Genomic DNA, 14,313 nt, shown 5'->3' with positions numbered 1-14,313 from the left:
CCAGGGGTGGCCAAACTTGCTTAACATAAGAGCCACATAGATGTCAGATGTTTGAGAGCCGCAAGACATGAACGTCAGATCTTCAAGAGAAGGAAGGAAGGCAAATAGATGGAGGAAAGAGGTGGAAAGAAAGCAACTTTAACTTTAAATACATTCCCCAAGCTGCCAGTTGACTTGATTTAAAGAGAGAAATGCCTTCTCCAAGTTGGCAGATGGGGTGGTTGGGGCTTCAAGAGCCACACAGTATGTGTCAAAGAGTCAAATGCGGCTCCCGAGCCACAGTTTGGCCACCCCTGTTATAACCCTTCTATTTTAGCAAGCCTTCAGGCTCGATGGGAATAGAACCTCTCTCTCTTATTCACTGCTTGTTTCTTTATATCAAAAATATCCTACTTGATTTTGAGTTTTACTTGCTGCTTTGGACAATGAAGGGGGGGGAAAACTGAATCAAGTCAAGTATCCCAAATGCAAGTCCAACATGTCTAGACTCATTCAAATAGCATTCCAGTATGAAGAAAATACTGGATTTATATCCCACCCTATACTCTGAATCTCAGAGTGGTCACAATCTCCTTTAACTTCCTCCCCCACAACAGACACCCTGTGAGGAAGGTGGGGCTGAGAGAGCTCTCCCAGAAGCTGCCCTTTCAAGGACAATTCCTACAAGAGCTATGGCTGACCCAAGGCCATTCCAGCAGGTGCAGGTGGAGCAGTTGGGAATCAAACCCGGTTCTCCCAGATAAGAGAGCTATGGCTGACCCAAGGCCATTCCAGCATCTGCAAGGGGAGGAGTGGGGAATCAAACCGGGTTCTCCCAGATAAGAGAGCTCTGGCTGACCCAAGGCCATTCCAGCAGCTGCAAGTGGAGGAGTGGGGAATCAAACCCAGTTCTTCCAGATAAAAGAGCTACGGCTGACCCAAGGCCATTCCAGCAGCTGCAAGTGGAGGAATGGGAAATCAAACCCGGTTCTTCCAGATAAGAGAGCTACGGCTGACCCAAGGCCATTCCAGCAGGTGCAAGTGGAGGAGTGGGGAATCAAACCTGGTTCTCCCGGATAAGAGTCCGAACACTTAATCACTATGCCAAACTGGCTCTAAACAAACATGAGAAGTCTGAATAGCCCAGAGTCAGACTACTGAGAGATCATCAGAGGCTGAACCATAAGCAGGGTTGGTCATGGTCATTATTAGGATAGGAGACCACTAAGAAAGGCCAGGGTTAAGCAAAGATGTGGAACCCACTATGGTCAGCTCTTGCTTTGAAAACCCGAGTGGCTGTCAGAAGTCAGTGACTTCATAGCACTTAATTATAGGGAATAACCCAGGCAACTGCCTAACTAAGATAGAGGTAACTGCTGTGTCTGCTGTGCCTGCTAAGCCAAGCCAGATGGTGGCTCGGAGAATGCATTTTTTACTTAAAGTTGCTTTCTTTCCACCTCTTCCTCCCTCCCCATCTATTTGTTTTCCTTCCTTCGTTGTGGCTCTAGTATCGTTAAGCCGGTCTGGCCACCCCTTCCACTACCCATCACGAGCATCACCGGGTGTCATGAACGTCATCTAGCATCATTAAGCCAGTCTGGCCACCTCTTCCACTACCCATCGCAAGTATGTTTGAGAGCTGAAATATATGAACGTCAGATGCTGGAGAGCCAGAAGGAAGGAAAGCAAATAGATGGGGGGGAGAGGTGGAAAGAAAGCAACTTTTATTTTAAATGTATTATCCAAACCACACATGGCTCCTGAGCCGCAGTTTGGCCACCCCTGATCTAGCATTTATTAAGCAAATTTGGCCACCCCTGGCACTGCCCATCATGGGCACCCCTGGATGTCAGTTTGCAGGAGAGGGGAACGTGTGAAGGGGATAGGGTTGCCAGTGCCCAGGTGGGGGCAGGGGATCCCCTGATTTGGAGGCCCTCCCCCCCACTTCAGGGTCATCAGAAAGCAGGAGAGGGATGGAAATGTCTGCTGGGCACTCCATTATTCCCTATGGAGACTGATTCTTATAGGGTATAAAGGAGTACTGATCTGTGGGTATCCGGGGGAGCTGTTTTTTGAAGTAGAGGCACCAAATTTTCAGCATAACATCTGGTGGCTCTCCCCAAAATACCCTCCAAGTTTCAAAAGGATTGGAGCAGGTGGTCCAATTCTATGAGCCCCTAAAGAAGGTGCCCCTATCCTTCATTATTCCAAATGGAAGAAAGGCATTAAAAGGTGTGCGGTCTGTTTAAATGTGATGGCCAAAACTCCCTTTGGAGTTCAATTATGCTTGTCACACCCTTGTTCCTGGCTCTGCCCCCAAGGTCTCCTGGTTCCACCCCCAAAGTCCCCAGCTCCACCCCCAAAGTCTCCTGGCTCCACCCCCAAAGTCCCCAGCTATTTCTCGAACTGAACCTGGCAACTCTATTCATTATTTCCCAAGGAGGGGAAGGCATTGAAAAGGTGTGCGGTGGTCCCTTTCAATGCGATGGCCAGAACTCCCTTTGCAGTTCAACGATGGTTGCCACGCCCTTGCTCCCGGCCCCGCCCCCAAAGCCCCGCAGCTGCGGAGCCGGACGCACCGGTGATCTGGGCCATGTGGCGGGGCGGGATGGCGAGGAGGCGCGCGCAGGCGTCCTTCTGCTGGGCGACGAGGGGCTTGGTGGGGGCGAGGAAGAGGGCGCGGCCGGCGGGGAACCAGCGGTAGAAGTTGTGGAGCACCACGGCGGCCACCAGCGTCTTGCCCAGCCCGGTGGGGAGGCACAGCAGCGTGTTGCTCTCCAGCGCCGCCCGCGCCGCCCGCACCTGGTAGCGCCGCTCCTCCAGCCCCGCGCCCGCCGGGAAGAGCCACAGCTCGCCCGCAGGGCCGCCCACGAACCCCCCCGGCCACGACGAGGCCCACGCCGCCGCACTCTCGTCGTCGTCCTCCGCGTCCCGCCTCGGGGTCGGCCGGGCGCCCCAGGCCTGGAAGAGCGTCGCCTGCCGCCGCATCGCCTTCCCTCACGGGCGCCCAACCGCCGCCATTGAATGCCCCGCGCCGCGCCCTCATTGGCTCGCCCCTTAGCCGTCACGAGGCGCGCCTCCAATCAACGCTCGCCGTCCGAGCCCCCGTCGAACCGTCACTGGCTCGCCCCTTAGCCGTCACAGGAGCGCGTCTCCAATCAACGCCCGCCGTCCGAGCCCCCGTCGAGTCCTCATTGGTTCGCCCTCAGCCGTCCGGGGGTTCGCCTCCAATCAACGCTCGCCGTCCGAGCCCCCGTCGAGTCCTCATTGGTTCACCCCTCAGCCGTCACGGGGGCGCGCCTCCAATCAACGCCCGCCGCCCGAACCCCCCCTTCGAGACCTCATTGGCTCGCCCCTTAGCCGTCACGAGGGCGCGCCTCCAATCAACGCTAGCGGTCCGAGCCCCCCCCCCCGTCGAGCCCTCATTGGCTCGCCCCTCAGACGTCGGGGGGCGTGCCTCCAATCAACGCCCGCCGTCCGAGCCCCCCACCCCGTCGAGCCCTGATTGGCCTGCTGGAGAAACAGGTGCTGTCACGTGCCCTCCCCGAGACGCCTGACAGCGACCTCACGGGGAAGGACTACGTTTCCCAAAGTGCTGTGCGGAGAGCAGCTAGGTGCAGCCCTTGTACTCTTTTAAGCTCACCTGGGGTGCAAGAAGGGCCTTTTCTTTACAGGAAGCTCCGCCCCACAACACCATTTTAAGAGCGGTGGGAAAAGCAAGGCCCCTGCAGACCACATTACCCAGCATGCACTGCTTCCGGCAGGGGACTACGCTACCCAGCATGCAACGCAGGATTCAGGGGACGGCGCGCTACGGCAGGGAGCGCGCGGGGGCCGCTGGGGGATGTAGGCCGCGGGGCGCGAGGGGATCTCGTGTGGCGATGCCATGGCGGCCCCCGCGCGGCCCTGGAGCGTGGAGGAGCTGCGGAGCGAAGCGCTGCCCAAGAGGGAGATCATCCAGTTCCTGCAGCAGCAGGCGGCCCACGGGGTGCGGAGGGAAGGCGGGGCCAACGCGGGCGAGGCCGGGCGCAGGGGGTTGCCAATCTCCAGGCGGGGGCTGGAGATCCCCCGGGATTTCACCTGATCTCCAGGCTGCGGAGATCCAGTCCCCTGGAGGACAGACTCGGCGCCATGGCAGATATTCTAACTCAGGGGTGGCCAACGGTAGCTCTCCAGATGTTTTTTGCCTACAACTCCCATCAGTCTCAGCCATTGGCCATGCTGGCTGGGGCTGATGGGAGTTGTAGGCAAAAGACATCTGGAGAGCTACCGTTGGCCACCCCTGTTCTAAGTGAAGTCCCTCCTCGGATTTTCTCCTCTGCAAACAGTGTCCCCAAATCTCCAGGAGTTCCTCCAGACCAGAGTTGGCAACCCTGCGCGCTTCCCTTATCCCTTCCCCTGCATGCACACATCTGCATCTCCTTTCCTTCGCGGCCTCCCGGGGCTTCTTTATTTTTGGGGGGTTCCGAATCCTGTCCCCATTTTGAGGAGCCGCTGGACAGAAACCTGGACGGGGATCCAAATTTAGGGCTGGGGCCTGTGTGCATTCAGACGTGACTGCTGAGTGGACTGCGATCCTGGGCTTCGGCTGCATGCTAAGCGTGGGCGGGGGAATGCACACGCATGCACAGGGGGTGGGTGGGTCTTTGTTCTCATGGGCAAGCCAAGGTTTGCAAGGACCTGTGGATGCAGCTGCTGCCTTGCGTCCCTGCATGGCTTTGCAGACAGCTTTCTGTTTAAGACGAGAAGCTGCGTCAGCTGCTGGAATGGCCCTGGGTCAGCCATAACTCTCACCGAGTTGTCCTTGGAAAGGCAGCTTCTGGGAGAGCTCTCTCAGCCTCACTTGCCTCACAGGCAACGCTCCCTCTAAGCTGTGGAGTCTTATGAGCAAAAAGTCTGCTTTGTGAGCTCCTGGCATGGAAGTTGTGAGCTGCTGCGTCAGTTAGTTTGCTCTGCAGCTGTCCTTCCTGAGCTAAGACGAAAAGGTGTGAGCCGGAGGCTAAAAAAACATGAGCTCGCTCACACTAACTCAGCTTAGAGGGAACCCTGGCGTCAGTCTGTCTTAAGCAGCAGAAAAGAGCCAGAGTTCAGCAGCACTCACTTAACACAATTTGTGGCAGGGGAGGCGTGTTCGTGAGTTCACTGTTCACTTCTTCCGATACAGCTAGAATGTGAACAAAGCAGGAGTCAAGTCTACCTTTAAGACCAGCAAAGTTAAGCGTTGTTGGTCTTCAAGGTGCAAATTGACTCCTGCTTTGTTCAACTGCTTCAGAACAACACGGCTGCTCGCTTGGATCTATCTGGCTAGGATGTGAGTCCCTCTGTCCTTATATCTTGGGGAGTGGAATGATTTCAGATGCCGAATGACCGTCGTCGTTGTCAGTTGGACTCCCGTTCTAGCTGCGCCTGAAGTGTGAGCCGAGTCTCACAAAAGCTCCTCTCCTGCCACGAATTGTGTTAGTCTCGAAGGGGCTGCCGGACCCTGGCTCTTTCGCTTGCGTTTCGGGGCAGCGGGTTGATCTCACTCTTTGGATCTTGTTTTCAGTTCCTCGCACAGCACAAGTTGCTCGGGCAGGTAAAGAACGTGGCCAAGACAGCCAGCAAGGAACAGCTAATTACCGCTTACAACCAGCTCTTTGAAACACAGGTGGGTCCGCTTTGCTGCACACCACTTGCACGTTTCCTGTACGGTCTTGCAGGTGTCCCCGGTGTGGGGCCAGGGCCGTAGCCAGAATATGGAAGGTCGGGGGGCATTTAAATTTGTCGGGGGGGCACTCATACCCCCCAGCACCCCACACAACCTTTCCTCTCCTTCCTCCCTCCCGCCTGCTGCTGCTCTCCCTTCCCTGCCCCTAAAATAGTGTGCGGGGACAGGGGCAGAAGCAGCCCCCAGCCTCCCACACCAGTTAAAGGGACCGTCGATCAGCTGATTGACGGTCCCTTTAACTAGTGCGAGAGGCTGGGGGCTGCTTCTGCCCCCATCCCCGCACACTATTTTAGTGCAAGGAAGGGAGGGCAGCAGCAAAATCTGCTCTCTTGCTGGCTTTTCTTCTCTAGCCGACACTAAAATAGAGCGCGGAGCCGGAGGAAGTAGCTGATCCGCACGGGCCCTTTAACTGGTGCAGGGGGCTGCTTCTGCCCCCGCCCAGTGTGCTATTTTAGTGGCAAGAATGGAGGCCGGTGGTGAGAGCAATTTTCCCTGCCGCTCTCACCTTCCCACTACTAAAATAGCTGTCGGGCAGGAGCAGAAGCAGCCCCCAGCTGATCTGACCCTTTAACTTGTGGGAAGGGTTGGGAGCTGCTTCTGCCCCCGACCCAACCCGCTGTTTTAGTGGCAGGAAGAGAAGGCGGCGGTGAGAGCGGCAGGGAGAATCGTTCTCACCACTGGCCTCCGTTCCCGCCACTAAAATAGCGCCCGGGGCTGGGGGCAGAAGCAGGCCCCGGCACCAGTGAAAGGGCCCCCAAGAGGCCCGACTGCTTCTGTTGCCTGTGTGGGGCCCTTGGGCAGCATAGCATCCACCAGCACCCCTCTTGGTGCCGGCCAGGGGGCTCACAGGTTGTCTATTGTGGAGGAGGAAGGAGATTGTGAGCCACTCTGGGACTCAGATTCAGAATATAGGGCGGGATATAAATCCAGTATCATCATCAACAGAAGTCTCACCAGTGGCCCATTCAGTCCGACACTCTAGATGCTTCCGCAGGGTGACTGTTGGCAAGTGGATTTTGCTATTCTTACACACTGAAAATCCGGTTGCGGAATGCATTATTTGTTGCGTGTGAACGCATCCTCTGTGTCACACAGTGGCTAAAACCCAGGTGCCGTCAGGAGGTGGCATTCTGTACTATCTGGAGTTTTTCACCGTCTCACCGATCAGTTATTTTCTTTGTAGAGCTTTAAGGGCACGGAGAGTGCAGAAGACGTGGCGGAGCAGGTCAAAAATGTCAAGATTGAGGAAGAAAAGCCCAAAGAAACAAAGCCCGAGGAAGCGGTGAGTGAGGTAGGTTGGTGTATTGGCGAAGTGCGCGGACTCTTATCTGGGAGAACCAGGTTTGATTCCCCACTCCTCCACTTGCACCTGCTGGAATGACCTTGCGTCAGTCAGAGCTCTCTTATCTGGGAGAACCGGGTTTGATTCCCCACTTCTCCACTTGCAGCTGCTGGAATGGCCTTGGGTCAGCCAGAGCTCTCTTATCTGGGAGAACCGGGTTTGATTCCCCACTCCTCCACTTGCACCTGCTGGAATGGCCTTGGGTCAGCCAGAGCTCTCTTATCTGAGAGAACCGGGTTTGATTCCCCACTCCTCCACTTGCAGCTGCTGGAATGGCCTTGGGTCAGCCAGAGCTCTCCTATCTGGGAGAACCGGGTTTGATTCCCCACTCCTCCACTTGCACCTGCTGGAATGGCATTGGGTCAGCCAGAGCTCTCTTATCTGGGAGAACTGGGTTTGATTCCCCACTCCTCCACTTGCACCTGCTGGAATGGCCTTGGGTCAGCCAGAGCTCTCTTATCTGAGAGAACCGGGTTTGATTCCCCACTCCTCCACTTGCACCTGCTAGCATGGCCTTGGGTCATCCAGAGCTCTCTTATCTGGGAGAAACGGGTTTGATTCCCTACTCCTCCACTTGCAGCTGCTGGAATGGCCTTGGGTCAGCCAGAGCTCTCTTATCTGGGAGAACCGGGTTTGATTCCCCACTCCTCCACTTGCACCTGCTGGAATGGCCTTGGGTCAGCCAGAGCTCTCTTATCTGAGAGAACCGGGTTTGATTCCCCACTCCTCCACTTGCACCTGCTAGCATGGCCTTGGGTCAGCCAGAGCTCTCTTCTCTGGGAGAACCGGGTTTGATTCCCTACTCCTCCACTTGCACCTGCTGGAATGGCCTTGGGTCAGCCAGAGCTCTCTTATCTGAGAGAACCGGGTTTGATTCCCCACTCCTCCACTTGCACCTGCTAGCATGGCCTTGGGTCAGCCAGAGATCTCTTCTCTGGGAGAACCGGTTTGATTCCCTACTCCTCCACTTGCAGCTGCTGGAATGGCCTTGGGTCAGCCAGAGCTCTCTTATCTGGGAGAACCGGGTTTGATTTCCCACTCCTCCACTGCAGGAATGGCCTTGGGTCAGCCAGAGCTCTGGCAGAGGTTGTCTTTGAAAGGGCAGCTCCTGTGAGAGCCCTCTGAGCCCCACCCACCTCACAGGTTGTCTGTTGCAGGGGAGGAAGGTAAAGGAGATTGTGAGCCACTCTGAGACTCTGATTCAGGGAGAAAGGTGGGGTATAAATCTGCAGTCTTCTTAAGTGTGTGGACTCTTATCTGGGAGAACCGGGTTTTGTTCCCCACTCCTCCACTTGCACCTGCAGGAATGGCCTTGGGTCAGCCATAGCTATTACAGAGTTGTCCTGGAAAGGGCAGCTTCTTCTGTGAGAGCCCTCTCAGCCCCACCCATCTCCCAGGGTGTCTGTTGTGGGGGGAGAAGGTATAGGAGATTGTGAGCCGCTCTGAGTCTCTGATTCAGGGAGAAGGGCGGGGTACAAATTTGCAATTCTTCTTCTTCCCAAGACTTCATTGACCCCTGAAGATATTATTGAGGAGGGGGGGGGCAAGGGGGCATTGCAGAGGGGCGAGAGGGATTTGGGAACTGTGAGCACGGCTGTGCCAGCATAGCTGAAGGCAGGGTGTGTGAGGACCCTTGGAGAAGGAGGGTGACTGTTGCGTTTCTTCTCTCTTTCCAATCCAGGGCCCCCCCAAATATGCCAAGTCCATTCTGAAGAAGGGGGATAAAGTCAACTTTCCCAAAAAGGGCGATGTCGTCCACTGCTGGTATACTGGGAAGCTGCAAGATGGAACGGTATTCGATACGAATATTCAGTCCAGTGAGTGTTTGGGGACTGCCCCTGGCATCCCTGCTGGCGGAGGGGCTAAGGCCGTGGGGAGGCGAGAGGCTCGAGCTGGCTGGAGTCAGGGCTCATCACCCCTGGAGAGCCTCCTGCTCACACTGTTGGGCGGTTAACGGGAATTCTGCCAGGCTGCACAACGGCCATTGGGTGACTTTCGCTCGAGCCAGCGGAGGCGACCTAGAGTACATTCTCCGTGGGTTTTCTGCCCTCGAGGATCCACTCAGCCCAGCCGTCTTCCTCAGCGCTGAGTTGAGTCCAGCTCTTGAGTCCTCAAAAAGGATATAATAGCATTGGAAAAAGTCCAGAAAAGGGCAACTAGAATGATTAAAGGGCTGGAACGCTTTCCCTATGAAGAAAGGTTGAAACGCTTGGGACTCTTTAGCTTGGAGAAACGTCGACTGTGGGGTGACATGATAGAGCTTTACAAGATTATGCAGGGGATGGAGAAGGTAGAGAAAGAAGTACTTTTCTCCCTTTCTCACAACACAAGAACTCGTGGGCATTCGATGAAATTGCTGAGCAGACAGGTTACAACGGATAAAAGGAAGTACTTCTTCACCCAAAGGGTGATTAACATGTGGAATTCACTGCCACAGGAGGTGGTGGCAGCTACAAGCATAGCCAGCTTCAAGAGGTGATTGGATAAAAATATGGAGCAGAGGTCCATCAGTGGCTATTAGCCACAGTATATATATATATGTGTGTGTGTGTGTGTGCGTGCATGCATGTGTATGTATGTATATGTATGTGTGTATATATATGTGTGTGTATATGCGCACACACACATATATTGGCCACTGTGTGACACAGAGTGTTTGACTGGATGGGCCATTGGCCTGATCCAACATGACTTCTCTTATTTTCTTCTGGCCACATAATTTAAGTTCAAGAGACTTAGTAAGATGTGCGTGTTGATCGTTTTGACCTCTTGCCTAGGGTTTGTTGGAGACACTGAAGAAAACATTATATTTGTATACTGCCCTCCACTCAGAGTGGTTCACAATCTTTTTTATCTCCTTCTCCTACAACAGACACCCCTGTAAGATGGGTGGGGCTGAGAGAGCTTTCACAGCAGCTGCCCTTTCACGGACAACTCCTGCAAGAGCTACGGCTGACCCAAGGCCATTCCAGCAGCTGAAAGTGGAGAAGTGGGGAATCAAACCCGCTTCTCCCGAATAAGAGTTTGCATACTTAAGAAGATATTGGATTTATACCCCGCCCTATACCCCGCCCTCCACTCCGAATCTCAGAGTGGCTCACTATCTCCTTTATCTCCTTCCCCCACAACAGACACCCTGTGAGGTGGATAGGGCTGAGAGAGCTTTCACAGTAGCTGCCCTCTCACGGAAAACTCCTGCAAGAGCTCTGGCTGACCCAAGGCCATTCCAGCTGCTGGAAGTGGAGGAGTGGGGAATCAAACCCACTTTTCCTGGATAAGGGTTTGCACACTTAAGAAGAAGATATTGGATTTATACCCCGCCCTCCACTCCAAGTCTCAGAGTGGCTCACTATCTCCTTTATCTCCTTCCCCCACAACAGACACCCTGTGAGGTGGATGGGACTGAGAGAGCTCTGACAGAAGCTGCCCTTTCAAGGACAACTCCTTTGAGAGCTCTGTCTGACCCAAGGCTGTTCCAGCACCTGCAAGTGGAGGAGTGGGGAATCCAACCCAGTTCTCCCAGATAAGAGAGCTATGGCTGACCCAAGGCTGTTCCAGCACCTGCAAGTGGAGGAGTGGGGAATCCAACCCGCTTCTCCCAGATAAGAGTCTGCACACTTCACCGCTACACCAAACTGGTTCTTGGGGCCTGACTGGGGAGCTGAAGACTAACCAATCCTTAAGCATTCTCTCCTCTTATCTGTGGGAGAGGAGCAGTGGCTGAGTGTAAAGAAAGGAATGCTGGGAAGGCTTCTGTTGTTTATTTCAGGAGGTGATCTTTGGGGGAGTGAGTGGCTGGCTTCTGGGAAGGGTGCCTGGAAACCTGACTCTGATCCCTGCGGCTTGCCAAAGTCCTATCCGGTTGGCCTGTAAGCAGGATCAAGGGCACCTCCGCTCGTCTGCTTACTCCACCTGGTGGGGAAAGCGGCCCAGATGGCTTCTTGCTCTGAAATACCCTGCCCCATGGTGCAGGGTGGTAAAGCTGCAGTACTGCAGTCGGAGCCCTCTGCTCATGACCTGAATTCAATCTCAGTGGAAGCTGGGTTCAGGTAGCTGGCTCTAGGTTGACTCAGCCTTCCATCCTTCCGAGGTCGGTAGAGTGAGTCCCCAGCTTGCTGGGGGGGAAGCGTAGATGACTGGGGAAGGCAATGGCAAACCACCCTGTAAAAAGTCTGCCGTGAAAACGCTGTGAAAGCAACGTCACCCCAGAGTTGGAAACGACTGGTGCTTGCACAGGGGACTGCCTTTACCTTTTTTTAATTCCACTCTGTGAAAATCAGTGGTGGGCAGAGCGAAAGCAGAACCGTCAGCCTGGCTATCTGGGCAAGACCCACTGAGCCGAATGGGGTTTGTGCTGCCCCTCCCTTGCATTTCAGTTGGGAGTGCCCCAAAGGTGTGGGTCTGTACCACCCAGCTTACAAAAACAGTATCCGATCAGGATTTCTTTTGAACGCAAATACAGGAAATCAGGGGTTTTTTTGCAGGAGGGGCTCTTTTGCCTATTAGGCCACACCTCCTTGATGTAGCCAATCCCCCAAGAGCTTGCAGGGCTCTTAGTCCAGGGTCTACTGCAAGCTCCAGGAGGATTGGCTGCATCAGGGGTGTGTGGCCTAATATGCAAAGGAGTTCCTGCTACAGGGGCTTGCAGGGCTCTTCTTACAGGGCCTACTGCGAGCTCCAGGAGGATTGGCTACATCAGGGGTGTGTGGCCTAATAGGCAAAGGAGCCCCTGCTACAAAAAGAAAAAGTCCTGCAGCCAATGGAATCGCTCCGTGCTGGTGGCTGGGCCTTCATGGAGCAGTAGGCTTTTGGCGCAGAGAGCCTGGGGGAGGCCTTCAGGGGAAGTCCCAGGAATGGCTGCCTGCTTCTAATGCCACTGCCCTCGGCCCCGGCCACCTGGTGAATTTCCAGTTTGAGCGTGAGTGGGCGGGGGCAGGAGCGAGAAGGACCCCCTAGGCAAGGAGCCTCCGTGCTTTCATGCGGACACGCTCAAGAGCCAGCTCTCTTTTCCAGGTTCCAAGAAAAAGAAAGCGTCGAAGCCGCTGAGCTTCAAAGTCGGGGTTGGGAAAGTGATCCGAGGCGTAAGTATGCCGCGGGGCAGGTGGGGCCGGAGCCCGCCTGTCAGTCTCTCCGCTCTTTCCCTCGCTGGCCGTGCCCTCTCTAGGCAGCTGTTGCTTGCACTCCTCCCCGCTCCGCCCCTTGCGGCCCTCCCTCGGGCCGGGCTGCATTTCACTGCCCCGCATGCTGCATTCCTTACAACGGAGCTGACAGGACTCGGGGGAACTGGCTCTCGCTGGTGGACACTTGTGCTAGAATCAACTCTTGCCTGCATTGCACGGAGCAGCCGCTCTGCTGCTTGCGGAACGGCGCCGTAGGCCGCTTAACCCCGATTGAAACAAAGGTGTCGGCCTGCTTGCGGAAGGTGTTCGGGCCTTCCGCGGCAAAGCTCGGACAAAAAGCGTCCTTAACTGGGAAGCCGCAGAAGCCCCTCGCTCCTCCGCCCCCTTGTTGGCACAAAGCCCCATCTGCCGGGAGGGAGGGAGGGTGGGGGGACTGCCCTGATCGCAAGCTCATTGTGTGATTTCCTCCTCCCCCCCCCCCCCCCGCCAGTGGGATGAAGCTCTGCTGACCATGAGCAAAGGGGAGAAGGCTCACCTGGAAATCGAACCCGAATGGGCTTACGGGAAGAAAGGGCAACCAGATGCCAAGTATCCTTACGACGTTTGTTGCCGACCTGCGTGCCGTCCTTATCCAAACCGCGAGTCTGGGAGTGAGAGCCAGTTTGGTGCAGTGGTGAAGTGTGAGCAGACTCTCATCTGGGCGAACTCCTCCACTGGCAGCTGCTGGAATGGCCTTGGGTCAGCCACAGCTATCGGAGTCCCTGTCCTTGAAAGCCCCACCCACCTCGCAGGGTGTCTGTTGTAGGGGGAGAAGATATAGGAGATTGTGAGCCGCTCTGAAAATCTGTCCTTGAAAGGGCAGCTCAGCTCCTGTGAGAGCTCTCTCAGCCCCACCTACCTCACAGGGTTTCTGTTGTGGGGGGAGAAGATATAGGGGATTGTAAGCCGCTCTGAGTCTGATTCAGAGAGAAGTGTGGGGTATAAATCTGCAGTCTTCTGAAGGGAAGGCGCCCTCAGAAGGGACCTCTTCTTCAGTTGGTGAGCGGGTATCCTTTTGCACCAAGGAACCATCCCTGGGCAGGGAGGGAAGGGGGGGTCTTGGTAGTTGGTGATTCGCTTTAGGGGGAGCAGGGGGAGACAAAGGATGCCCGCTGTGCAGATGGAAAATTCCTTAACTTGTTCCCCTCCCCCAGGATTCCACCAAATGCGAAACTTTTTTTTGAGGTTGAATTGGTGGATATTGAATGATGGGACTTTTTCTTCTTCCAAGACTGGGCAGCCGTGACGGTTTACGTCCAGGGGAAACGATTGTGGCCTTGTAATCCCCCTGCCCCCCCCCCCCAATCCGGTGGCTTTAGTGCCAGTCTGAAGACTTCCTGGAGGGGGGATTTTGCCTTTGCTTGCTGTTCTACAGAATGTCATAAAAAGTCTCCTGTGCGGGAAAGTTCTGCTGTCTGGTGTGATGCTGTTCCTGAGGTCTGTTCCGCGTGGGGGGGAAGAGAGGGAGGGTGTGCTCTGAGTGCCTGGAACACCATTTTGTGCCTGTGTTCTAAGTGCCTGGAAAGCCAGGGTGGTGTAGTTAAGTGCGTGGACTCTGATCTGGGAGAACTGGGTTTGATTCCCCACTCCTCCACTTGCAGCTGCTGAAATGGCCTTGGGTCAGCCATGGCTCTAGCAGAGGTTGTCCTTGAAAGGGCAGCTGCTGTCAGAGCTCTCTCAGCCCCACCCACCTCACAGGGTGTCTGTTGTGGGGGAGGAAGGGAAAGGAGATTGTAGTCTGCTCTGAGCCTCTGTCTTTGAAAGAGCAGCTGCTGTGAGAGCCCTCTCAGCCCCACCCATCTCACAGGGTGTTTGTTGTGGGGGAGGAAGATAAAGGAGATCATAGGCCGCTCTGAGACTCTGTCCTTGAAAGGGCAGCTGCTGTGAGAGCCCTCTCAGCCCCACCCACCTCACAGGGCGTCTGTTTGGGAGGGTGGGGAAGGCAAAGAAGATTGTGACCGCTCTGAAATTCAGAGCGAAGGGCAAGATAGAAATCCAGTATCTATTTATTGATTCGATAGATGTTTCGCCTTCCCCTGCAGGCGGGCTCAGGCTGAGTCTCAAGGTGTCCATAGAAATGGCGTCACCAGAGGAAAAGTGAAGGATTGTGTAAAACTGGGGGAGGG

General features: G+C 55.2%; 2 protein-coding genes across 2 annotated transcripts in view; one reads left to right on the top strand and one right to left on the bottom strand.

The window, feature by feature from the left end:
* FANCM (FA complementation group M) overlaps window positions 1–2,967 on the bottom strand; it is a 111,465-nt gene extending 108,498 nt beyond the window's left edge. The window contains exon 1 of the mRNA XM_060261362.1: window positions 2,559–2,967. Within this exon, the coding sequence (XP_060117345.1) occupies window positions 2,559–2,967 (409 nt within the window). The remainder of the gene's footprint in view (window positions 1–2,558) is intronic.
* Window positions 2,968–3,787: 820 nt separating this feature from the next.
* FKBP3 (FKBP prolyl isomerase 3) lies at window positions 3,788–13,592 on the top strand. The gene is made up of 7 exons (XM_060262278.1): window positions 3,788–3,967; window positions 5,525–5,626; window positions 6,870–6,977; window positions 8,710–8,845; window positions 12,042–12,109; window positions 12,639–12,736; window positions 13,342–13,592. Exons 1-7 carry the CDS (start codon window positions 3,866–3,868, stop codon window positions 13,394–13,396), a joined length of 669 nt encoding a protein of 222 aa, XP_060118261.1. The 5' UTR covers window positions 3,788–3,865; the 3' UTR covers window positions 13,397–13,592.
* Window positions 13,593–14,313: the final 721 nt, after the last annotated feature.

This window comes from Heteronotia binoei, chromosome 21, assembly GCF_032191835.1.
Source record: "Heteronotia binoei isolate CCM8104 ecotype False Entrance Well chromosome 21, APGP_CSIRO_Hbin_v1, whole genome shotgun sequence".
Taxonomy (NCBI): Eukaryota; Metazoa; Chordata; class Lepidosauria; order Squamata; family Gekkonidae; genus Heteronotia; species Heteronotia binoei.
The sequence above is the reverse complement of the archived record's forward strand: the minus strand, read 5'-3'. Positions and strand labels throughout refer to the sequence as shown.